The sequence below is a fragment of the Ambystoma mexicanum genome, chromosome 2p, assembly GCF_040938575.1.
Source record: "Ambystoma mexicanum isolate Mex_15411 chromosome 2p, UKY_AmexF1_1, whole genome shotgun sequence".
In the NCBI taxonomy this organism is placed as follows: domain Eukaryota; kingdom Metazoa; phylum Chordata; class Amphibia; order Caudata; family Ambystomatidae; genus Ambystoma; species Ambystoma mexicanum.
The window spans coordinates 940,816,242-940,842,958 of NC_090923.1; the positions used below are offsets into that span (position 1 = coordinate 940,816,242).

The 26,717-nt window shown below is 45.8% G+C and overlaps 1 protein-coding gene across 1 annotated transcript in view; it reads right to left on the reverse strand.

The window, feature by feature from the left end:
* OPA3 (outer mitochondrial membrane lipid metabolism regulator OPA3) overlaps positions 1-24,761 on the reverse strand; it is a 37,997-nt gene extending 13,236 nt beyond the window's left edge. The window contains exon 1 of the mRNA XM_069644700.1: positions 24,519-24,761. Coding sequence (XP_069500801.1) covers positions 24,519-24,660 — 142 coding nt within the window. The 5' untranslated portion in view covers positions 24,661-24,761. The remainder of the gene's footprint in view (positions 1-24,518) is intronic.
* Between the last annotated feature and the right edge of the window lie 1,956 nt (positions 24,762-26,717).

Here is a 26,717-nt window from a genome sequence, read left to right on the forward strand (position 1 = left end):
TCTTGTACCAAACCAATGCAAGTGAAAGTCTTTAGGGCGGGATTGACTAACGGCACCCTATTACAAGCATTATTTAGCACAGTCATCTCAGTGCCTATAAGATACAGCTACTCCTCTCCTGCTTGGGTAAATAAACATGTAATTTCTGTTAATGCAGGATCATCATTAACTGAAACCACATTTTACCCAGTCAAGTTGGAATTAAATAAACTTATCTCGATTCTTTACAGGAAGGAAATTACAAATGTCCGTACATCCCATTGTTAATTTCCCTGTTTTTACCTGATTATTTTCAGTGCATTTCCCTATGTTTCTGCTCATTTTGGTCCAATGTTTCAATTACATTTATGTGCCCTCTTCATTAATAAGTGACGCGGAATTAGATTTATCCACCCTTTTTTTGTAGAAGCGTCTAGAAGCTATTAAAAGAATTGTTTAGTAGGTGGACCTTTAACGAGATTGGTAATTTCTTTGCTAGCCGTGTCTGCAGCGTACAAATCCCAAGGGGGTTAACAATCCGACCATGTGGAAAGCCCTCCAAATGCATTGTCAAGGCAATGGATTCACTTGGAGAATCATCACCATTATTCCCGATCCCCATTGGCGACAGGCACATCGATTGGGTTTTTGTTTGGAAGTATCTCTCCAGTATCTTTAAATATCTATTACACAATACATTGGTAATTGGCCTGTCAGGGCTGTTTTAACAGAATAGTATTCAACAACAAGATACGAGTTGATGTAGTAGTGTGAAGTTCCTCACAGGGTTTTACCGAAGATGTTAGTAGGTAGTCTAGAGATATAAACTGGGGTAAACTCAAACACCCCTTGCATTGCTTCTCATCCCCCATGCCCATCTCTTCAGATACCGAGAAATCGTGAAGAATGGTTGGAGCGCCATCTTCCCAAGAATCATGCAGGGTTTCCTGAAGTTAGTTACTACATGTGATGTAGTCAGTCGACTGACCCAGTCCCCAAAACCAGAAGGGGTAACAGAGCCAGGAAAGTCAGCCTACCAGGTTCCGGTTACCAGATCCACAAGCTACCTGGGCATGATACACAGTGGGAGCTGCAAAGATTACGATCAGAGAAGCCCCCTGTCCTCTCAGATCATAAGAGTCAAAAGGTAAAGATGGACTGGTCAGACATGTGGATGAAGTCAGAGGAAGGGGAACCACAGAAGTTACAGAGGCAGACAAGAAACAAAACAAAAATAAATGAGCCCTCCTGTGATGGACACAGTCAACAGGGAGTACATACCTTTCCTGGTGTGCCAAGCTGCCTTGGGACTCTTTTTACAGGACATAGGAACTTATCTGCTGCCCGCAAGACAGTGAATTAACCAACAACACGTATTGAATCGCCAAGATCAGCGATTCTATTTCAGCTGCCCTGTCAGAGGGACATTTAAAGAGACACGATAGTGGAGTCCCGGAAAGATGCTTCTGTAAGGCAGTAGTGCTGGATGTCATGATTTGTATCATCTAAAGCTTTGAGAGGGAATGGGAATTGCAAAATAAGCATTGAACAGATGTATGATCTGGTGCAGTTACTAGGGTAGATATGCGTTGTTTGTATAGTAGTTGCTTTTGTACAAGTACACATGCAAGAACCATTCCCAAATAATACATTAATTAGGTAGCTCATCCTTGCTAAGTAATGCTACCTAGCATGAGAATAAGGCATGGGGTGGCGTGGATTATGCAAGTCACTTTGTCAGCACAAATCGTGCTCTAGCAAGTGGCCTTCAGGAAAGGGCATCCTCAACCCCATTGCCTTGAATGGCTCCTAGGATAATGGGACTGGCCACGGGCCACATGTGTTCCCTTTAAATGAAATCCACCCAAGGAATCCTTGCCCTAAAGGGTCCAAGAGATAAGCACCTCAAGTCTACCCCGGTTTAGGCCAGTTAGGCTCCGAAAAGGAAAAAGCCAAAACTGTGGCCCCTACACCTCACTCAAGTCCCTAAAATGCACCCTCTTACCCACCATTGCCAGAATGATAACCCACGAGTACCTATCACACTCTTCAACCTTACTGCCCAGAAGCCATGTGTGCCTAACCCCACCTCCTGTGACCCATTACCTTTGCCTTTTTTCCCAGGCCATACACCCATCATCAGCCTTCCAGGTCCATTCCACAACAAAAGCCTGTTGGAGGTATGCCCTCACTTCTTGTGACAAACAAAGGATAGTCTGTTCCCAGAAGACCTGACAAGCCCCAAGCACCATTTTACTTGTAGGGATGTAACGGTAGAACGGTATACCCTTAAAGATACCGTGAACAACTTAACTGAACAATAATAACCATCATGTTTATACCGGTATACCGTTGATACCGTTAAGTATGCTTTTCTGTTTGGAAAGGCTGGAGTAACAAGTGCTGCGCAGTCTTGGTCTTGCACTGTTGGATGTGCCGTCTGCCAAGGGGGCCTTGTTTGGCAGACAAGAGCATAGAGAAAGTGAGGCCACATTAGTAAATGCAGCTTTGCTGCTGTGACCGCTCTTTCTCTGTGATCAGTAGAGTCGGGTCAAAGATAAGCCGACTTTGCGCAAATTGTGTTGAAAGCTGCCCAGTGCCTGAACCTTTGTGTTCCCCATGAATAAGCTGGTAACGATGAGCTGACTGACTGGCTCTACAAGCATACCGGAGACTCCAGTTCATAGACTCCGCCAGACCTGAATTTCATGGGCAAACTAGAACAAAGTTATTTTGTTTCAGGCATTATTTATTTGAAAGGCAGCATACAGATTTTAAACGTTTTCACATGCTGCTCTGCGCTACAGGTCAGATCTTCTATGGTGATTGTCCCGATTTTCAATTAGCAAGACCACAGGGACATCACGAGAGTGAGCTGAGGGCCTGAACTGAAAGTGCGCATTTTATTTTTCCTTTTGTTCATATGTAAACAAATGTAATAAAATGTTCTGTGACTTGCAAAACAGTGGAGCCAGGAGCCCTTTGCTTAACAACCACTCAGCCAGGAGGAGCAGAAATGTATCGATTCAGCCTGGCCCGGCATCATGTCCCATTAGTTCAGTAAGTTAAGGTCCTACTGCACTGAGCACACACACATTGGAACAGCTCTTGCTCTGGTTGTGCAAATTGTAGAAAAAAGGACGGCCAGTGAAGTCATGCATATCGAATTACTCTCCCCAAGGTTAAGATTCAAGGAACTTAAGTTTCACATGGTCATGGATCGTATAGCCATCCAGTTCTGTTTTAGCTTAGAATTCTGGAATTTGTAGTTTTCCCACCAATTTGAAAGATGGGGAACTACACATCCCAGAATTCAAAGGGGGGAATGAACTGGATGCCCTTCTGATGCATGTCCACAAAGAACTTTAGCTCTGTAGACCAGGCATGGACTGGCCTTTAGGGCAATAGGCCCATGGCCGAACCAAAAAAACGAAATGCTTGTGTGGGTCAGTTTTTTGGGTCAAAGTGGGGCACTTTTTTGGCCAAAGTGGGCCAGTTTGATGAGTGACTTCACCATGCGGCTAATAGTTTTGACCACTGTTGCTGAATAAATATTCTTTTAAATGTACAATTTGCATCACATTTTATCAAAAAGCTCCCCCTTGGGTACTATTCAAATTCCCATTTGCAACTGTGGGCCACTTTTATGTCGGTGCCCGGGACAATTTTATGCCCCAGTCTGACCCTGCTGTAGACCGTGTGAACACTGGGCCTATCAGTGCTTTCTGCTAGTAAATAAACAGCCCTTTCTGTCCTCTGTCTAGATTTGCACTAGAGTTGTTGCTTCGCTTGATCCTTCACCTGCCTTCTGCATATGGCACTGGATTCAAGCAGGCAGGACAGATTCTACATTTAATTTGAAGTATCCGGAGCAATGGAGGTGAGATATTTCTTAGGTCTATTCTTAATTTGTGACACCAGCCATGAAAGCATTCCTCCCTTTGAACTTGCATCACAAGGGTCCTAATGCACTCAGACCTGGGGAAAACGGTAATGATGGGGCTGTGGTGAGGTGGTGGTCTATGCCATATTTGTGCCGATATGTATTTTAACTTTGTCATTTTCAAAGGTTTCGTTTTTTGCCACTATCTTTAAGAAGGTAAATGAACATGTATTCCAAGAATCAAGAAAGAAATCAACAGCACCCACTGAACACTGTCCCTTTAGGATTACATGGTCAGTGGTGACTCCGACATCAGACCTTCGTAATACGCCATGCAGATGATAAACAAGCTATAGTGATTAGAACACTACGCAACCTTTCGGTGTGTCTGTGTTGGCTATGACATTTTGACAAAAGAAACACAAGGGGCCTCATTACGACCCTGGTGCTGACGGAATGAAGGGGGCCGGTACTAGACCGGCCCCCTTCATTCCGTCAGGGCTGATTACGAGGTTCCCTTTGTGGGACCCGGATCAGACGTCTAGTAAAACCAGACGTCTTTTGCGGGTCCCGCGAGGGGAAGAGGGAGGTAACAACGGGACACTTGTAATGTGCCCGTTGTTACCTCCCTCCCCATTCCCATTGAGCCCTATGGGGGCTCAAATGGGAATGGTTCCTGCAAGGAGGACTTACCAGGTCCACCTATGTCGGAATTACCCGGTAAGTCCCCATTGCAGGAACCCGGTAATGGAGCCCGGTTTGGAGGCAGCCATGGTGCTAATAGCACCATGGCTGCCTCCAAACTCGTAATGAGGCCCAATGACATGGGCTTTCAGACCGCACATGAGTGACTTTTATCCCGTTAATGGGAAGCGAGGGGTCATGATGCCCATGCCATGTGGTTCCAAAAAAATGCAAGTCGAGGCCAATTTTCAAAGCGATGACCTGTGACTGAGCAGCAAGCTCAAAATGTGCATTATAACACTAGTCACTCTTTCATTAGCTAAATATGTGCAGAGACAGATTTCAAAATGCTATCTTGCTACAACTGGAAAATCCTGCCTGCGTATTCGTAAGTTAACTAAAAAGCATTGACTTAATGGTAAGTTAAAGAACTTCAAATGCAAAAAGGCAATGTAAAAAATAAAGTTCTTTTTTTTGGTACAAGTAGTTTCAGTTGGAGCAGTTTTGAATGCCATTCCGTAAAGCACACGTGCCCGACACAAAATCAATATGTTAGCAATAGGAAGAATAAATACAGTGCCAAGAAGGAAAAGGATTAACTTTGGGTTGGCCGCTTTGGGGTTTATATATTTATAATGGATAATGTTTTCTAAATATATGACAATGGGGGATTTCCCTGGTTCTATCATTGAATTTACATATAAGTCACACCGTGAAATTTACTCATCTCTGCAGGTATTCCCTGCTGCCATACCAAAGGGTAACAGGTCCGTGATTACTGAACACCTTTTGGCCCGCAAGTAAACTAAAGGCTGTAACGTAAAGAGCGAGAGAGAGTGTGTGTGTGTGTGTGTGTGTGTGTGTGTATGTGCACAAGCGCATACTACCATCAGCCTCCATTGATGTATGGCATGCAGATTATCAAGATGGCAACATGTTCATTTTCACCAGTAGCCAGTGAGGGAGCTAAAAGCCTAAATGACTACTTATGAAATACTATTAAGTTTGCTTAGCCGGTCGCAGCAGGGCTCCCCCCACACTCCTCCTCCTCTCCACACGTGTGTTTGTGTTGGTTGGTGGAAGCAAGGGCTGGCATTTCAGTGGAAAGTATGTTGAAAAGGCCAATTCTGGCCCTTGGTGCATGGTTTTGTTTGTGATGATAAATCTGACAATTTTTGACCTTTTAAGAAAATATTTGTTAAGATTAGTTAACTCCACCTGCTATACCGCGATAACCATGATATACCGTCATTTGGCAAGAAGGTTATCGTACCGCCATAAAACTAATACCGTGACACCCCTTATTACTTGCTGCATTTCCCTTTGCTGATCTTGCAAAATTCTGCTGTGAAGATACTTTTCACCCTAGCCAGATCTGAAGATTGGAACAAATGTCTCCTATATGATAGAGAAGGAAGAGCCAATGCCACTTCAGATAGAGAGGACTGATCCAAGACCTTGAATGTACAAACGGCAAGCAAAGGAATGAAGGATCAAAGGGCAGAGGTGATGTATGGGGCTCATGGGTGAACGGCCAGAGGCCATTGGGCGATGAGCTAGTTACTTAGTCATTTTGATTACTGCTAATCTTACTCTCACCACAGTACCTACTTGTATGGTCCTCGCTTTTCAATGTAATTGCTGCACCCAGCCTCTAGTGAGACAATAACACTCCAAACCAGCACAATGTATCATTTCAATACCACCTAACACATGGCCTTTTTTTGTTCTGGACCAGGGCGGGAGAGGTGGGTTGCAAGTACCTTGATGAGGAAGAGTGAAAAATTAAGACTACTGGTCACTGGCGTAGTGGTGCTCCACTTGTTGAAATAACAATGTCTTGTGTTAGGCTTACTTGCCTCTTAAGATGTCCATGAATCATTGAGGTACGTTTAGGTGACCAAAATCTATGACACACACAAGTACTGGGACGAGGTAGAGGGACATGGAGGTAATGCCTGGCTTAGTTACCTGTACTCTTCATTACTTCTAGTACCACTCTTCATCGTCCCATTACTTACCTATGAGGCAAACTGCCTCATAGGTAAGCACTGGGCCGAGGAAGAGGGACGTGGAGGTAATTCTGGGCCGATGAGCCGATTTGGGGGTTTGAGGTAGAAGGTGGGACTGGGGTTGTGCGCTAAATTGTGTTAATCCATGTCCAGGCTAACCAGTCATTATGTGCGTCATTAGTGGCTAGACAGGCATTTGGTGCAGCTGGTCTAATCATCTCTTGATATATGATATGATAAGTCATTTATAGCGCGTCTCCACACAAGTGTTTCTAGGTGTCACAAGACAAGGGTGTAGGAGGAGAACAGAAGGTGATTCATAATACAAATTGAGCAAGGTTATGGAACCCTATGAACACTTACTCCTACGGTCAATTACCAAATGGTGACAATGACTGTCGTTGAGCAATTTTAATACATAAAAAGCCTTTTATCTTCAATTAGTCGATAAATACACAACACTCAAATTACATACAACATCTAAAACATGGTACAATTGGCGTTTGCCCAAAGGTAATTATTTGGATAATGATTCACAAAAAATACATTCTCTATGATCCTATCAGGATTAGCATGAGAACCAAATGTGCATTCGTACTATAAAGTGCTATTGGCACTGATCTGGACAGTGCAAACATTGAACACTGGGACAAAAAGTCATATCGTCAACACGACAATGTTTCAGCCTAATAGAGCTCAAATGGCGTAGCTGCTGTTCGGTGGGCCTTCATCAGGACGGGGTAACTTTACATGGGGAGCATCCTGTGGACTCTGTCAAAAAATAGACAGAGAAGCAAGTAAGGAGTAAGTGTAGGGTTTAGAACAAAAACAGTTCAAGACTGCAATGCATGCTTACTATAGATGAGTTTCTCCCGGGAGAGACAACCAAAACGGATCTTACCGTATTGGGTTGCGTAGGTGCAACGGTCTAGACGTCCAGGTAGCCAGACAAAGGATTCAATAATCCAGTGCGGGTCAGATATGTAGATAATGACCAGAGACTCACATAAGGAACTGGCTATAATTAAGCTAGGTTCTGGTAATGCGTTTATGAAATAAAAGCACTTACCCGCTATTAGTGAGATGGCTGGACAAGTCAGGTGGTGATAGTATCAGCATAAGGAGGATTACCTGAATGGATAGGGGCAACGTCGCATGGAGATCGTTGCTGTGGGGGAGACAAAGTGAAGAAGTAAAAAATGGGAGTAATGTGTATGAGTCACTCACCGTGGTCAAACACAAATATGTAGTTATGTTGTATGCCCAGAATCAAGGCTGTTGTGTGCCATTCAGAAAAAGTGCGGTATGGGTACTACAGCACAAGCCATCCCCTAGATCAGAAATGGAAGGTTGAGCGAGTTTATACTATAGCAGTGAAATACCATGTGGTCCGACAGCGAGATTTCTATAAAATATTTAGTGGTCAGTCCAAGAAGTGAACATACAGCATCTGTTGATTGTGAACACGTACCGCAAAGCACAATAGAAAGGTCGTGTCCCAGAAAACACTGGGGGGGGGGGGGGGGGGGGAGTTCCTACCGCGAGCGGCTCGCAAAAGGCGAGTCTGGATCCCTGCAAGGCGTGGGGAAGCCTCTCGCACTCTGCTGCAGGCGAAGCATTCGATTACCATGGTAACCACAGCCTTTTGTGGTGGCGGCCATATTGAATTGTCAACATGGCATTCCGCATCAGCTCTGTCGTGCTGTGTGCCCCGGCCACTAATACGGTGTAGAAAACATATTCAAAATAATTTGCGGGCCAAGATGAGGTCGTTCCGGAATTTAGGTCCCGGAATTTTTAGATGTTGTGGACCATTACCATGGCAACCATGGCGTGACTCAGGTCCTCACCAATCGGTAGTCAATAATGATACAAAACATGGGGGGAATACCAGTCTAGACCAGCGTCTGGGTCATGTCAGCACTGGGGCATCAAGATCTCCGCCCAGTGTATGGTAAACTAATATAGCATGAGTCGCGGGTTAAAAAGCATAATTAAATAAAGGCGTGTCAAGCTGTGTGGTGTTCACAGGCGCTCTGATGGCGTCTGATTACATATAGGTACAATCTCTTGCACTGTCTATTGTATTGTCCAAACAAACACATTACATAGCTTGGCAATTTCAAAGCTGGTAGTGTCCGATTACATATTGTTAGAGCAAGCACATGACATGACTTGACACTTTACTTGCTACCGGCACTGTAGACTGTGGGGGCTGGGGGGTGCCAGAGTAGTGTCTGATTCGGTAAAGGCACTGTATATTGCCTGGTGTAGCATATTGTCAAACAGCGAATTACAGAACTGGTTGTGTCGGATTACATATCGCATTGTGTAGCATGTTCCTAAAACAAGCACATTGCATACCTAGGCACATTAGATGGTCCTGAGGCCCCTGCACTCGAGGAATCAACTACTAGATAGTGGGTACCAGGCTAGATTAAATATTTCCACTCTACAGTCACATTGAGTCCTCTCACAGTGTTCAGCTTATGTACCCACTTCTGTTCAAGTTGGGTCAGGGCTTTAGCTATGTCGCCTCCTCTTTTTCTCGTAGACAATTTTTGGAGTACAAACTACTGAGGTCCATGTTGGTATGTCTTTTGCAGTTGTAGTGTTCAACCAATGGTTTGTCTGGTACATTGTTTTTAATGCAAGACCGATGTTCTGATATTCTCGTCTTGATTGCGCTCATGGTGTTTCCAAAGTATAGGAGTCTACACAAACACTCAATGATGTATATGACTTGTTTGCTGTTGCAATTGGTGTGGTCCTTGAGGGGCCAAGAGCCATTTTTGAATTCAAAAGTCTTGTCTCCGTGAATTGACAGGCTAAACATTGGCCACATTTGAAATGTCCTTGCACCGGTGGGAGGTTCCATAGAGTACTGGATGGAATTACTGGTTCGATAAATGTGTGAACTAGAGATTTTCAAGTTTTGACTTTTCTTAAATGCAAAAAGTGGTATCTTGTTGAGAGTTCCGGTATTCTTAATCCGATGCCAATGCTTTTTGACTGTGTTTTTGATGAGGTTGCTCAAAGGACTGTACGTGGCCACACATACCAATCTATCCAAATCCTTTTTTGAGAGGCATATAGCTCTGTCTGTGATGGCCGCTCTTTTCTTGGCGTTCTGGTAACAGTACACAACATTATAAAATCCCGGGACCTAAATTCCGGAACCACCTCATCTTGGCCCCTAAATTATTTTGATTATGTTTTCTACACCTTATTAGTGGCCGGGGCACACAGCACGACAGGGCTGATGCGGAATGCCATGTTGGCAATTCAATATGGCCGCCGTCAAAAAAGGCAGCGGTTATCATGGTAATCGAATGCTTCGCCTGCAGCAGACGGCGAGAGGCTGCGCGACGCCTTGCAGGGATCCGGACTTGCCTTTTTTTGAGCTGCTCGCGGTAAGATCTTCTTCTGGGACACGACCTTTCCATTGTGCTTTGCAGCACGTGTTCATAATCAACAGATGCTGTATGTTCACTTCTAGAACGGACCACGAAATATTTTATAGCGATCTCGCCGTCAGCCCACATGGGATTTCACCACTGTAGTATAACCTCGCTCCACCTTCCATTTCTGATCTAGGGGATGGTTTGTGCTGTAGTACCCATACCACACTTTTTCTATATGGCACACAGCCAACTTGATTCTGGGTATACAACACAACTACATATTTATGTGTTTGACCACGGCGAGTGACTCATACACATTACTCTAATGTTTTACTTCTTTACTTTGTCTCACCCACAGCAACAATCTCCATGCAACGTTGCCCCTATCCATTCGGGTAATCATCCTTATACGGATACCATCACCACCTGACTTATCTTACTCAGTCATCTGACTAATAGCGAGTAAGTGCTTTTATTTGATAAAAGCATACCAGAACCTAGCTTAATTATAGCCAGTTCCTTATGAGAGTCTCAGATCTGACCCGCGCTGGATTATTGAATCCCTTATCTGGCTACCTGGACGTCTAGACCGTTGTACCTACGCAACCTAATACGTTAAGATCCGTTTTGGTTCAGTCTCCCCCGGGAGACACTCATCTATAGTAAGCATACATTGCAGTCTTGAACTATTTATTTATTCTGAACCCTACACACACACACACACACACTCGTTACTTGCATCTATGTCTATTTTCTGACAGAGTCCACAGGATACACTCCATGTAAAGTTACCAAGTCCTGATGAAGGCCCACCGAACGGCAGCTACACCATTTGAGCTGTATTAGGCCGAAACACAGTCGTGTTGACGATATGACTTTTTGTCCCAGGGTTCAATGTTTGCACTGTCCAGATCAGTGCCAATAGCACTTTATAGTATGAATGCAAATTTGGTTCTCATGCTAATCCTGATAGGATCATAGAGAATGTATTTGTTGTGAATCATTATCCAAATAATAACCTTTGGGCAAACACCAAATTGTACCATGTTTTGGATGTTGTATGTAATTTGTTGAGTGTTCTGTATTTATCGACTAATTGAAGAGAACATGCTTTTTATGCATTAAAATTGCAAAACAGCAGTCATTGTCACCATTTGGTAATTGACATTAGGTGTAAGTGTTCATAGGGTTCCATACCCTTGCTCATTTTGTATTATGAATGTTCACCTACCTGGTTAGAGCAGGGCCTTAACCAGGCACCCGGTTTATGGTCTTAACCAGGCACCCGGTTTATTAAAATGTGAACGGAAGGAGGACAAAATAACAATCTTACTAGGCCATGTGTCATTCAGATCGCGCAAGTGCAGGAAGGAGGGAGGGCAAAAGGGAAGGGAGAAGTGCAGGTAATTCAATAAATGCTGCCGTGTGGAGGGGGGGGTTCATAAGTGCAGAGAGACAAGGGACTGTAGGGTTGCAGATACAGAGCCTTAGTTCTTACTTTGGCTTGACTTTATTTATTTACTTTTTAAAATGGGCATCTCTGATAAAAACAGTCCTGCTAAATGTAATTAATTACCTGGCTACACTGGCATTTGGGTGCTGCCAGTCTCGCCGTTTCTTACTGCGTCGTCGTATATTTTTCTGTGCATCTGTGATCAAAATAACCATGATAAATGTAACTGCTTCAAATAGCATTTCGGTGCAACCAGTCTAGGTAGGTCTTAATGTGGCATGAAATATTTTACTGTAATATGTCATTACGTGTCTAGACTGATCTACACACGTAATGTTGGACATGTTTTCATTGTGGCACAGCATTTTTAATAGAAAAGCGTTACATTTTTCTTACAAAGTGTGCTGTATTATGCATTAAAACACATTAAAATATTTCTTCTAGTGTGATGTGCTCCATGCAGCAGCATGATTGTGTGTGTTGGGCAAGTGTGGTAGTCCAGGTCGGCCCAGAGTGTGGCACAACCAGCAATTTGTTGCCAAACCTTGGGGGGGGGGGGCAGGGGGAAAGAGGTGGCCCTCAGCATGGCTCCAGGGGACCCCCCCAAATGTTGTGCTATGCCACTGCTACTGGTAAGTAACCAGCTCATTACCTCCACGACCCTCTTGCCTGAATAAACTTGTGAAGCATACCAAAATATAACAGTGAACAATAATGCATGAATAAAAACACTGGCCGACCAGAGTGCTGCTCACCAATTGACAATTTATTTTCAAATCCCTCTTGAAAGTGTGTACCAGCGCTTAACACCCCCTACCCCAAAAGAAGGCCAGCCCATGCAAGCTGATGAAAGTATTCGGGTTGTCCCAGGTTGCAGCTCCAAGATGACACTGCTCAACAATAGAAGCAGTCCTTTCCAGTTAAGTCCTCTTGACATAAACGTGCGCCACTGTTCCCCCTCTGGATTAGAGAGGGACACAAATAAATAAATAAACGGGCCCCAGACACAAGAGCAGCAACAGGCAGCACCTACTTAAACCGCCACATGAACCAGCACTGCAGCCAGAACCAGCACTGCAGCCAGCACCACCTTGTCCAGATACTTACCCCTGGTCCATCTGGAATCAATGGGTTTTGCATCAGACGAAGTGGAAGACCCCCCCTCCTAAAACGAGGCTTACGACAGCACTGGTGCCTGGGACTGCCCCAGTTGGCCCGTCTCCTTCCTCAAGGCCTTTTGGCAATCATGTGGCAACCTGCCATACACCTTAGAAGCCTTCTTTTGCTTCCCAGAGATACACAGACTCTCCCAGGTGACAAGAGTGAACTTGCCATATCCTCTCCTGGTGGCACATGCTTCTATTTGGCAACCTGCTTACTATGAGCAATGACAGAACCCGCTTACTAGGAGCAATGACAGGCAACAGCCCCCGCAGGCACGAGCAGGACAGAACAGGAGACAGCAGCTCACCCAAACAACTCCAGGATCAAAAAGAGAACCCAAGCACCTGCCAGCAATTACAGACCATCAGACAAACCACCATAGAAAGACTATCTGTGCTGGCCAGTTTGCACAACAGCCTAATAAAAGGCAGCTCAATGCCACAACAGGAACCAAAAACTAATGCCTAGACTTGGAGCACCTCTACACCCCAGACAACAGAAGGAAAAAGGCAACCCCAGCCCGTTGAGGATCAGTGCTGTAACGTGTGCACGAGCGACGTGGCTCTTGCACAGTCACATGTTGGGGCCACATGTGCAGACATGTGGCCCGCACTAATAAAGGTGCAGAGCGATCTCCCGCTCAGCAGTTACGGATAGACACTGAAGCCGTGCCTGTGTGTGCGCGCGTTCGTTCTGGCGATGCGTCCTGTGTGTGTGCCATAGGCCCACTGGGCCGCCCCACATTAAGGGGCACTACCAACATGACGGGGGCCCGAGACACCTGCAACCCCCCCTGTAACAATCAGGAAACTCGCAACTACTCACCCTGCCTAGCAGGCGGCAGCCACCCCAACTCCCATGCACCCACAGCCAAGTCTAGAGTGCTGCCAAATACAGGTATCCCTCAAAGCTCAGCAGGGAAATGATACATGAAGAAGTGGGCAGTGCAGTAACCCACCGGGAGATTGCATCCCAATGGCAACAAACATTTAATTGATACATTGTGATGGATGGGAGTGTTATTTTCTAGTAGAGAGGGGTGGGACATGTATCACATATTGAAAAGATGGAACGGACTCCTGAAGGGGAGATTGGGACATCACAAGTAAGTACTGGGATGAGAAAGAAATGTTGGTGATGGGAGCAAGACGTGGACAGAAAAGAAGCGAATGAGATGACAAGGAGATGGTGATGAATTGGGAAGCGTGTTAGAACCAAGGAGGTGGGTGCAATATTTACATGGTACATTTTGGCAAGGAGACCAGAGAAGCAGTGATAGGTTTTAGGGTAACTTATTGAGTTTACAGGAATGCGTCCACTAAAAATGCGATCAGACCAGGTTCACATGATATGTTCAAGTGAAAAGCCATGTTCAGAACGTATGCCTGCTGGCCAACATTTTATCCACTAGAATACAATATATTTGGCAATTGTTTAAGACGTTGCCACCAGTAGCAGCAAAGCCTTAAAATAATGGTATCATTCACGAACGGAAAGAGGTTTTGTTGGGAAGTGGCAAAACTGCTACCAAAATCGTGTCTCAAATTAAGCATTTCTGCATCAGGGGCCCTCGCGTGACAAGCAGGATGGGCCTGCCACAAAAATCGTGCTTTCCAGTCATCGCTATTGTTCGGAGCCAACTGGGAGGCAAACCCACAAGCCCAGCAAAAACTCCCTAAAAGGTACATCAGAGGCAGAGCCAGCCTCAAATGCTGGGCGGGTGAGGGGGCTAGATGCCAGTTTAGTTAGTGACACGGGACATTAAACCTATTGCGCTACTGATACCCCCGTCCTAATGCCCGCTCCCCGTGCCCAGGAGGCCGAGTAGATATTACGCCTTCCTTTGGCGCATTAGATCCATCTTTCACCCCAACTCACGAGAGCTGTAGCCATGTTTCTCTAACAAGTGGGGCCTGGAGCTAATGTAGTAGGGCACACACTAGAAGAGCCTGCAGAAGGGCACTTGTCTGCCTCCAGCTAAATGTATAGGAGTGACAGAGAGTAGTGAGGGAAGGCGAACCAAAAAGTTTTTAAAGGCCTAAAATAGTGCATTTTCCAGTACACTTTGTGATAAATTAGGTAAAAAGCCACCCAGTTTACAATCGGTCAAGCCACCAACAATGCACACTAGCATTTTCAAACACATTTTCATAATGCCTTTGCCCACTATATGCTAGTACTCTGCAATAGGGATGTAACCGTATAGCGGTATACCGTTAAAGACACAGTGAACCACTTAATAGAACAATAATAACTGTTACATTGTTTATACCGGTATACCGTTAAGTGTGCTTTTCAATCTGATTTGGAAAGGCTGCAGTAAGCAAGTGCTGCACAGTCTTGTTCTTGCACTGTTGGATGTGCCGTCTGCCAAGTAGTTTCAGTTGGAGCAGTTTTTACGGCCATTCCATATACCACACGTGCCTGACACAAAATCAATATGTTAGCAATAGGAAGAATAAATACAGTGCCAAGAAGGAAAAGGGTTACTTTGGGGTTTATATATTTACAATGGATAATGTTTCCTAAACATATGACAATGGGGGATTTCCCTGGTTCTATCATTGAATTTACATATAATAAGTCACACTGTGAAATTCACTCATCTCTGTGGGTATTGCCTGCTGCCATACCAAAGGGTAACATGTCAGTGATTACTGAACACCTTTTGGCCCGCAAGTAAACTAGAGGCTGTAATGTAAAGAGAGTGCGTGTGTGTGTATGCGCACAAGCGTATACTACCATTAGCCTCCATTGATCTGTGGCATGCAGGTTAACAAGATGGCAACATGTTCATCTTCACCAGTAGCCAGTGGGGGAGCTAAAAGCCTAAATGACCACTTAAGAAAAGCTATTCAGTTTGCTTTGCCAGTCGCAGCAGGGCTCCCCCACCTCCTCTTCGCCAAACGTGTGTTTGTGTTTGGTGGAAGCAAGGGGTGGCATTTCAGTGGAAAGTATGTTGAAAAGCCCAATTCTGGCCCTGGGTGCCTGTTTTTGTTTGTGATGATAAATCTGACAATTTATGACCTTTTAGAAAATATTTATTAAGATTAGTTAACTCCACCTTCTATACCGGTCATGAACCGTCGTCTACATCCTTTCTGGTCCTCCTGGTCCCTGACTCGCAGAGGATTGTATGCAGTATTCCTTCCAACATGGCCGCTCGGAACGGAACGCTCCGGATCAGTCTATGCGTTCCACGCTGCTCATCCTACAAGAGAGACATGCACCCGCGGCTCTGCGCGTCTCAACGCTACCTGTAGTTGGACGTGCTTTGTCGGAGTTCGATCGGGGCTCTTGCTTGATTCCTTGTTCCCAGTTCCTTGATTCCCTGTCCTATTCCTACCCTCTCCAATCTCCTGGAAAACCTTCTGCGCTCAAGTCACGGTCCTCCGTGCCTCTGAGCGCAACTTGTTTGATTCCTGGACTTTAACGCTCCTGGAAACTGAACCGCTATCCTCACGCTGGACGCCGAAGATCAGCGTTCGGGTCCATACAAATCCCGGACCGTAAAAAAGAAGAAATCCCAGAAGGTCGCAAGTACTCAACAAAAACAGGCGAGACGGGGAGAGACTTGTGACAGATTGAGACGCCTTAAAAACGATACAGATACAGAGATGGAAGCCGCCATTCAAGACCTCATGCGAGGCATGCAGGAGTTAACAATAGAGGTACAGAACCTCAAGGCAGAGAACGCTGCGTTAAAGCAGTTAGTTCTATCACATGATTCAGCGACAAAAGCAAGTGTGTCGTTCGGAGAAATAGTGGACAAGTATGATGGTTCTTCCAAGACTCTCTGCGCCTTCCTTGATTCGTGTCTAGTTCACTTCACCTTCAAACCCTACTATTTCTCCACTCCTAGAGCAAAGGTGGGTTTTATGATCTCACACCTCACTGGAAATGCATTGCCTCGGGCAACCCCCCTGGTCAATTCAGGCGATGACCTCTTGGATAACTATAATGGCTTTGTGAGAGCCCCTTAAGGAAATGTTTGATCACCCAGAACAAGTGTACAGTGCTCAAGAGAGACTACTCGAGTTTCAACAAGGGTCCCAGGATATACTCACCTATGTTACTCGTTTCAAACAACTTGTGAAGGAAGCAGACTGGTCTCCAGAAGCTAGTTTTACTCTCTTCCGAAGGGGGCTGAACGAAGAAATAAAAGATGAGCTAGCAAGGGTGGCCCGCCCAAGTTCCTTCCAGGCTCTTATGGACCTATCCTTACAGATAGATTTACGAATCCAAGAAAGAAGAGCAGAGAAAAAGAAGTCCAAGGCGAGTTTCCAAAAGACCAGCACGGAACATGCTCCTAGAGCAGAGCCTACTGTTCCTTCTACCCAGGACCCCGAACCTATGCAACTAGGAGCCTTCCATGGACCCATTGCCCCCTCAAGAAAGGATGCGACGGATCCATCCTGGTATTACGCCTCCGATAAACATCTGGTGAGAGAATGTCCTATTGCTCCTCCACGGCGTTCGGGAAACGCCAGCTCCCAATCCTAGATGGAGCACAGTCTCGGGAGAGAGATGTTTGCTCCACGCCAATTCCATCCTTGAACTCTCCTGGACAAAATAACCTTGTGGTTCTTCAGGCCTTTCTATCACCTTCCAAGACAGAATCCTACCCCATCCTGGCATTAGTTGACTGCGGAGTCATGGGCGTATTTCTACATCAAGATTGGGTCACTGCTCACAACATTCCACATGAAAGCCGAGTAACAATGCAACCAGTAGAGACCATTGATGGAAGGCCTCTTTCCTCAGGACCCATTACCCTTCACACTAAAGAGATTCTACTTTCTATTAATAACCATCAAGAGAGGATCAAATTTGACCTCATTAAATCAGCCCATTATCCGATGGTTCTCGGAATGCTCTGGCTACAAAGGCACAATCCTTACATCAATTGGGCAGCCGGCTCACTGTTTCTTGGATCTGAATATTGTATGGCTCACTGCCTATCCCTGGATACCGTACTGAAGCCTTCTGAAGACTTTCAAGAGAACCAACAAAGTTCAGTCACTGTTTCTATCATCCAGATTCCCAGAGCCTACCACGCCTTTTCTGATGTCTTTTCGGCCGCTATAGTTCAAGCTCTACCTCCTCACAGACCAGAGAATTGTGCCATTGATACCGAGCCCTCTGCAGTGATTTCTTTCGGCAGAATGTTTATATTATCTGAACCTGAAAAGAGGGCTCTCCGAGAATACCTGGATACTAACCTGGAAAATGGTACCATACGCACGTCCAAATCTCCAGCGGGCGCTTCATTGTTCTTCGTTCCAAAGAAAGATACCAAGGAACTCAGACCATGTTTGGACTACCGTGGTCTAAATCAGTGTACTCTCAAGGACCGTTATCCCTTACCCCTCAACTCGGATATCCTAGAAGCAGTCAGAGGTGCAGTAATCTTCACTAAATTAGACCTAAGGGGTGCTTCCATCTCATTCGTATAAAAGAAGGTGACGAATGGAAAACAGCCTTTAGAACCCCCTTCGGCCATTTTGAATACCTAGTCATGCCCTTCGGACTTGCTAATGCCCCAGCAGTTTTTCAACGTTTCATGGATAGGGTGTTCTCGGATATGCTATTCCTCTTCATCATAGTCTACCTGGATGATATCTTGATCTACTCCAAGGACCTTCTAAAGCATGAAGAGCATGTTAAGGCAGTCCTACAACGATTACGTGAAAACAAAGCCAGTCCTACAACGATTACGTGAAAACAAACTCCTGGCTAAACCCAAGAAATGCCCATTTCACGTCACTTCTGTTAATTACCTAGGATTTGTCCTTAGTCCAGAAGGAATTGGAATGGATCCTTCAAAGGTAAAGGCCATACTATCTTGGCGGGCTACCAATTCCGTGAAACAAATTCAATCCTTCCTGGGACTTGCACATTTTTACCGAAAGTTCATAACGTCCTTTTCTTAAATTGTTCAACCGATCATTTCTCTCTTGAAGAAAGACACCCCATTTCTCTGGTCCACTGCACAAGACAAGGCATTCCAACGATTAAAGACAGAGTTCACTCAAGCCCCCATCCTAGCTCAACCCGACATTAACCGGCCATTCCTAGTGGAGACGGATGCCTCTAACTACGCCATAGGAGCAGTCCTAAAACAGGAATCTGAGGACAAATTGGAGCACCCCATTGCTTACCTTTCACAAACTCTGACTCCCAGTGAGACTCATTATTCCGTCTTGGAAAAGGAGCTATTAGCCATCCGCCAAGCCTATACAGAGTGGAGGCATCTACTCCTGGGAGCTAGGCATCCAGTCCAGGTCTGTACGGACCATCGAAATCTTCAAGTTCTACAATCCCTGGAGTGTAGGAACAGTCGTCAGGCCCGTTGGGCCTTCTTCTTTGCCCAATATCAGTTCCACATCCATCATGTCCCTGGATCACAGAATAGAATTGCTGATGCCCTTTCCAGACGTCCAGACTATGAAAACCGTGAGGATCGGACCTTTCCAAAAATTGTTTCCCCACACAATCTTTGTTGCCCAAGCACTCAGCCTCCTGGAGAATATCCAAGGCCAAACTCGACTTTCGGACCTCTGGAAGGAGCACAAGACAAATAACAGATGGATTCTTACATTCAAGGACAATCGCCTAGTTATTCCCACCCCTGGACTGAGACAAAGAATCACAAGGCTATGTCATGATACCTTACATTCGGGACATCGTGGAATTACCAACACTCTCCATTTAGTACAAAGACAGTTTTGGTGGCCGAAGATGAAGGACGACATTAGGATCCATGTCCAAACATGCGCCATTTGCAATCAGAACAAACATGATAATAAGAAGCCGGCCGGACTCCTACTCCAACCAGCAATACCAACAAGACCCTGGGAATTCATCGCCACTGACTTTATCGAGGAATTACCACCCTCTAGAGGCTACACAACAATCATTGTCACTATTGACTTGTTTACTCATATGGCTCAATTTACACCCTTATCCAAACTACCTTCCTCATCAGATCTTGCCAGAATTTTCCTGGAACACATATTCCGACTTCATAGGCTGCCTTCCAAAATCATTTCAGACCGAGGACCCCAGTACATAGCTCAGTTTTGGAAGCAAGCGTGCCGTATTCTAGGAATCCAACGTGCCTTATCCTCTGGCTACCACCCACAAACCAATGGAGCCACGGAGCGTGTCAACCAGACTCTCGAACAATACCTACGTTGTTTCACCACCAAAGTTCAGGACGATTGGTCACTCCTAATATCTATGGCCGAGTTCGCTTATAACAATTCAGATCACTCAGCTTATCAAGACCAGTCCCTTTTCTGTAGTCAAGGATTCCATCCATCTGTCCTACCCTCCGTACTCCCACATCCTACCCCAGTACCTGCAGTAGATTCCTGGATCGAAAACCTCATCACAGTCCATAAGGAGGTTAAAGAAAACCTAGAAAGGGCCCGAAAAGATGTCAAACGTTATGCTGGCTCCAAGAGAAGACATGGACCTCCCTATTCAGTAGGAGATAAGGTTTGGTTATCCTCGAAGCTCCTTCCTAGACACCTGCACCACAATAAACTGGCTCCCAGATACTACGGTCCCTTTTCCATACAAGAAATCATCAACCCAGTGGCCTTTCAACTTCGGTTACCTGAATCTTGGAAAAGGATTCATCCAGTCTTTCACACTTCTCTGCTAAAACCATACATTCAGTCATCCCGAACAGCTCCTAGATCTACCCGTGTCATTGTAAATGATCAACTGGAATAAGAGGTTTCCAGGATTTGTGACTCAAGATATCGACGAGGTCAACTACAATATCTGGTTGAGTGGAAAGGTTACCCTTCCAGTGAGCGTACGTGGGAACCAGTGTCCAACATGAATGCGCCCAGATTGGTTCGACGATTTCATCTGATCCATCCGGGCAAACCCGGAGGAGCTGGTTTTCAAAGGAGGCATACTGTCATGAACCGTCGTCTGCGTCCTTTCTGGTCCTCCTGGTCCCCGACTCGCAGAGGATTGCATGCAGTATTCCTTCCAACATGGCCGCTCGGAACAGAACGCTCCGGATCAGTCTATGCGTTCCACGCTGCTCACCCTACAAGAGACACGCCCCCGCGTCTCAACGCTAACGCTACCTGTAGTCGGACGTGCTTTGCCGGAGTTCAATCGGGGCTCTCGCTTGATTCCTTGTTCCCAGTTCCTTGATTCCATGTCCTATTCCTATCCTCTCCAATCTCCTGGAAAACCTTCTGCGCTGAAGTCACGGTCTTCCGTGCCTCCGAGCGTAACTTGTTTGCTTCCTGGTGTTACCCTGGACTTTCTGAACGCTCCTGGAAACTGAACCGCTATCTTCACGCTGGACGCCGAAGATCGGCGTTCGGGTCTATACAAACCCCGGACCGTAAAAAAGAAGAAATCCCAGAAGGTCGCAAGTACTCAACAAAAACAGCTGAGACGGGGAGAGACTTGTGACAATACCGCGATAACCATGATATACCGTCATTTGGCAAGAAGGTTATCGTACCGTCATAAAACTAATACCGTGACACCTCTACTCTGGTGCACCTATATATGCCAGTAATTCCCACATAGGAAAATACTCATTTTTACTTTGTCCATGATGTCAGTAACAATACTATAACAAAGCATGTTTATGCTGGCTCTCCCAATACATGCCAGTATCCCCGTGTAAGAACATACTCCTGTTGGCTTTGCCTTCATGCCAGTGAAAAAAAGCCATGCCACAGTAAGAAAATATATCCTTGCTGGCTACACAAATCCCCCACTCCCCATATAAGAACGCTCATGTTGTATTTGCTGCCTGTCAGTAAAAAATGTGTTGCCACAGTAAAAGTATAGCCTTGCAGGCTGCACGAACACCCCCACCCCAATGTAAGAATACTTATGTTGCCTTTGGCCTTAACACCAGTACTAAACTGCAATGCCACAGTAAGAAAACATGTTCTTGCTGGCTAGCCAGTAAGTTAGCTCAGCAGGCAGAGCGCATGCCGTTGTAATCCGAGTGTGACTTGCAGGTACAAATCCTGACTAGGCCAACTCTGCCTTATACTTCAAAGTGACCTCCCTGATCTCTACCATCTACGGACCGTTTACTATTATGTTGCTTTTGCCTCTTGTTACCTCTCTCTTAATCTGTACTGTACTCTACTGTGTTTTCCCTGCTCACCAAGTTGTACCAGCACTGTGATACTTACAAGTTTGGACGCTGTCAATAAATGCAATAAATAAATAAAGCTAATGTGCAAACTTCAACTGGGTGATACATTGTATATAAATATATTCTCTGTACTATGCTTTGGATGAAGCGCTATATAAATAGCATATCATTACACAAATCCCCCCATATAAGAACACTTATGTTGAACTCATGTTATATCCCCCTCATGTACAAATATTTATGTTGTCTTTGACCTTAAAATCAGTTACATAAAAAGCCAAGTCAAAATAAGGAAACATGCCCTCCCCATGTAAGAGCACTCATCATGTTGCCTAATGCGAATGCAACATTCCAGGCCACAGTAAGACCCAGCCAGGCCAACCCCACAATCACATAAAAACACTCAAGTTGGCTTTCCTTTGCCCAACAGCAGTAAAAAATGCCATGCTCTTGTTAAAAGATGTTCATGCTCCAATGCCCCTCCCCAGGCCCCAGCTTGCATACACACAAAGATATGGACACATTGAGACACATGCACCCACACAGCTGATCTGTCATTCACACGAGCAACCAGAACATTTTGACTGTGCGCTCATTAACACGCGCAGTCACACCCATGTACACCATTCACACTGCATTCATTAACACACCCTAGCATACAAACACTTACACACTGCCTTGTATGCATGCATGGATACAATCCGTGCATGCACACAAATATACTTTTTTGGTTCATGTTAATTATTGAAAGCACGGGCCACGTAAAAGCTAAGACTGCAGTTAAGGCTTTAGTTGCAACATATGGGGAGAGGGGTCTACTGAGATAACCATGGCAGGCTTTTGTCTTCTGTCTCTATGTTCACTTCAATTACTGTTTTCGCACCTCGTAGAGCTGTGCATTTGCTTAAGTAAATACATTGCTCTGCGAGGTGAGAAATGTGACAGGTTCTTACCGGCTGAGCCTGGGCTGGATTTAACAGCCAAGTGAGGCCTGCTGTGTCAAAGTGGGGGTGGCGCGTGTTAGCCCTCCCAAGCCCATGCCTGGTGCTGCCCCGTTTCTTGACCTGGGCAGAGCAGGTGACGGCCTGGGGCGCAGAGCTAAATAGCTCAGGAGGGGGGCGGAGTAAGGAGCCCACCCAGAAAGCTGAGTCTGATTTTGCCGGTGAGTGCTCCTCTGTGATGTGTGGCTGCTGCTCTCTACCGACTTGTGAATAACTGTAATGCGTTTGGAATATGCAAACAAAAGGAATACATATTCCAAAAGCAGTGTGTGAGATGCTCAGGAGTCACACACCCTGTGCCCCTCATTCTTTGTGCGGACAGCCTTTCAAGTGGGGCAATTTATAAGTGAAGGCTCACTTAACAAGCTATTGTTTTTACACAGTATGTGCTACTTATGCATTCTTCAAAGAGAATGAAAATGCCACATAGAAAAAGTTGTAAACTATTTAACTTTATTTTCATGTCTCTATTTGACACAACAAAACGTGTTTTTGTATGTTACTTTTTAGCTACACATGGTGCATCCCTTGGAAGGTTAACTGTCATTTTCTTGCTCAAATATTCTAGTGGCTGCTTTGGGACATGGACTAAATGCATGCACTTAGCATCAAAGGTCTTTTAATTTTATAAACAAGCCAGCCACTGCCTAGCTTGTACATCAGATGGCAACTCAATGTCACTGGTCACCTTGATTAGGAAAGTATAGTTCATTGTGTGTCACCATGCAGACATGAGTCCATGGCAAATCAATTCAGTGATGTATCCAGCAATATTTTGTGCTCTGCACACGCTACTATGCTGTTGGTTAATGGACAGCACGCACATATGCAATTTTTTGTATGATGTGTGATATGTCCATACAATAACATACTGGAACGTTGTCATACTGTGCCCACACCAATGCAGGAAGCAATCAAAGAAGTTGCCTCAAAATTGTACATCCACTAGGCCAAAAGCCCTTTCAACACTGCCACACCATGATGTTCACTAGCTGCAGGCCAGCACTAATAAGATATGCTAATGCCAGCTCTGTTAGATAAAGCACTGGTCTGCTAGTTTATGCAGAAATAACTCTGGAAGCCTGCGTTATAGTGAGGAGGAACTGTGGACCCTTTAGCATGCATTAGAAGCGGGGTTCGTATAAAATGCTTCATCGTATTAATGGTAAGGCTAAAGTTTGTAAGGAGGTACAATCCTTTCTGTATAGCATTTCTGTGCATTGTTTATTGGGTCGCTCTTGTGTGCTATCCTGTCCGGTCTGTAGATCCAATTCCCTAAAGATGTTTCTGTATTGGGGGCTGGGCATGCTCACACTGAGACCCAGCCCTTCCTCATCTAAAACTCTTCAGAAATAAGAATTAAAAGAGCCCTTGTGCCCCGTTTGAGTGTCTGATGTTGCAGCCATTTTATACTCGCATCCAACATTTTAATGTTGGGGTGAGCGTTGTGAACAGTGATGCGAGCACCAAGTCATGCATCTGTTACCAATTTAGAGATTCACACACACAATCCTAATTGATGTCAGTGTCAGTCTACCAGATCCGTTGACGCTGAAAACATTTCGTACATGTATTAGACTATGCTTCTACCCATCACCCACAAGTCACCCCTATAGTTCCGGGTCTCACTTCAATGACAGCTGACTCCACCTTATTGAACATGGTTGTCACTGAATGCGATAGGCAGGTTAGCATGAGCAGTGCAAAGCGATTGGTTAGTTTTCTTAAATTAACTGGTACCCCGCCCTCTATTTAACTGATTGGATGAGCGCTCTCCAACTCACGCTGTGCGGGTGGTAAGCATACGTAAGTCTTGAAGAATTCGCTGCGACGTGCCCCCGCTTTGATTCGGTTAGCCACCGGCTTGCTGAGCTGTCGAATACCAAGATATAGGAGCTTGGCGATCGGGAAAGCGCCCACCACCATCTTCGACGTACAGACGCCAGCGATGCACCATTCAATGAGTTGCCCGACGTGGGCGTGGACAGCGACGTCACGAATTTCATACACAAGGGTAGAACTCTACTAACGTCATGACATCACGACGTTTAGCGTACGCAACTGTCTGTGGGTGGAGGGGGGGTGGAGCTTGTACGTTACCAAGTGCTGTGTAGGCAATACCCTATGTCGTCATGACGTCGAGCGTATTGCGTGACTTCGCGATTTGTCGATCGATTTCGGGGCATATGGGGGTGAGAGTCTTTTTTAATATAACCTAATATGGTCACTGCGTGGTACCAATCTAGCTTGGGTTGCCTCGTAGAGTGCCACTCTCTTTATGTTACATATATACAAAAATATAGAAACGGGTGACAACTTTTACCTTCTGGAGGTGAGTGACCTGGTAACTTTTAAATTGATGACTGCGGGTAATGTGGTTTGTTAATGACATTCCGCTTTGCAATATTATGTGTTGGATGGAAGGTTTTGAATTAATCATGTCCACAGATATTGCTCTGGGATACCATAATTAATTTAGCTGATTTGTACTATTACAGTAGTTGACTTTCCAACCGTTTTCAAACCAGTCTGACTTCATCCCACCACCAATGCATAATGTTGTGACTAAGGCAAGCTAACGTGCAGTCACGTGTTGCAGTGTGAGTGATGGTATTGCCCAATTTGTTCCAATTAAATTGATCGCATAGTAAATCTGTCCGAATTCGGCCACTACCATTTGATCACTTTAATTCGAAAAAATGTGGCAATCAATACTGAACATAGGGCAAAGCTCTCAACTCACACGCTTTTGGCGGGTGTCACCCGCCTTGTAAAGGGATGAATCACTCGCCAAGCCTCCTGCACGCCCATTCATTTCAATGGCTGTCTCACCCGCCAAAAACAAAATCAGATGATTTCACTCACCTTTGCAGCACAAATGGTTGAGAGCTATGACATAGGGAGCAGAGATTGCCGGGGTATCCCCCGCTGCCCATGTTCGGTAATGATTGCCTTGGGGTTAGCGAGGGTGTGTCCCCCGCTCAGAGCCGGCCTTAGGGGGGGCGAGCCGGGCGACCACCCTGGGCGCCACGCCCCCCCAGGGCGCCTTTTGCCACGCCAACTCGGGGGAGTCTTTCAAGGGCTCCTCCGAGCTGGCGTTGTGGGATAAGGCGCAGCAGGCAGCCTTTTACTGTGAAAGGTGCCCGCGGCGGTGGGTGTATTTAAATGCGCCCCTCCGCCGTGGACACTTTTCACAAGAAAAGGCGCCATTAGCCCACCACCACGCCAGCTCTGGGGAGTCTTTCAAGCGCTCCCCCGAGCTGGCGTGGTGGCAGAAGGTGTGGTAGGCACCTCATTGTCACTGAATGAACCCGCGATGGTGGGCTCATTCAATGACAATGGGGTTCTAACGGCACCTATTTAACCTCCTCGCCGGAGCGAGGAGGTTAAAAAAAAAAAAGTTGCCCATCCTGGCCCCGCCCCCTTCCGCCCCCTGTTAGCCAGGGTGGTACGGTGGGCGAGGGTGGGGGTGCTAGTTCGCCCAGGGCACTGCTGGCCTTAAGGCCGGCTCTGCCCCCGCTTCCTGAGGACTCCAGGCAGGATATGGGGAAAAAAAGAAAAGCGGACCCCGCAGCGTCGGATCCGACCTGCGTAAGAGGGACGGAACTGACGCCACAGGGTCAGAAGCAACCAGAGAAGCGAAAGTTAAGTGGGGAGAAGGTGGGGGTATGTTTTGGGGGTGCAGGTTGTGTCAAAGTTTTTCCAGATTTGGCCGTGGCAAAATTGCACTTGCGATAAAATTGACCACGGACAATTCCCCTGTGAACAATTCTGCCACAGTCAAATCACATACATCTGTAAATGATCACAGCACATCTCTAACTAAGATGGCTACAATCACGTGTGTTGCCTCAATAAAAGCCTGGCACGCAATCTGCCTGGCTCCCCATGGTGTGGAGCTCCCGGCACAGGTGCATCCTGCTGCGCGGCCGGCCTCCCCGGCTCACCTCAGGTGTGGCGTCTCCTGGAGCGTGTTGCTCTCC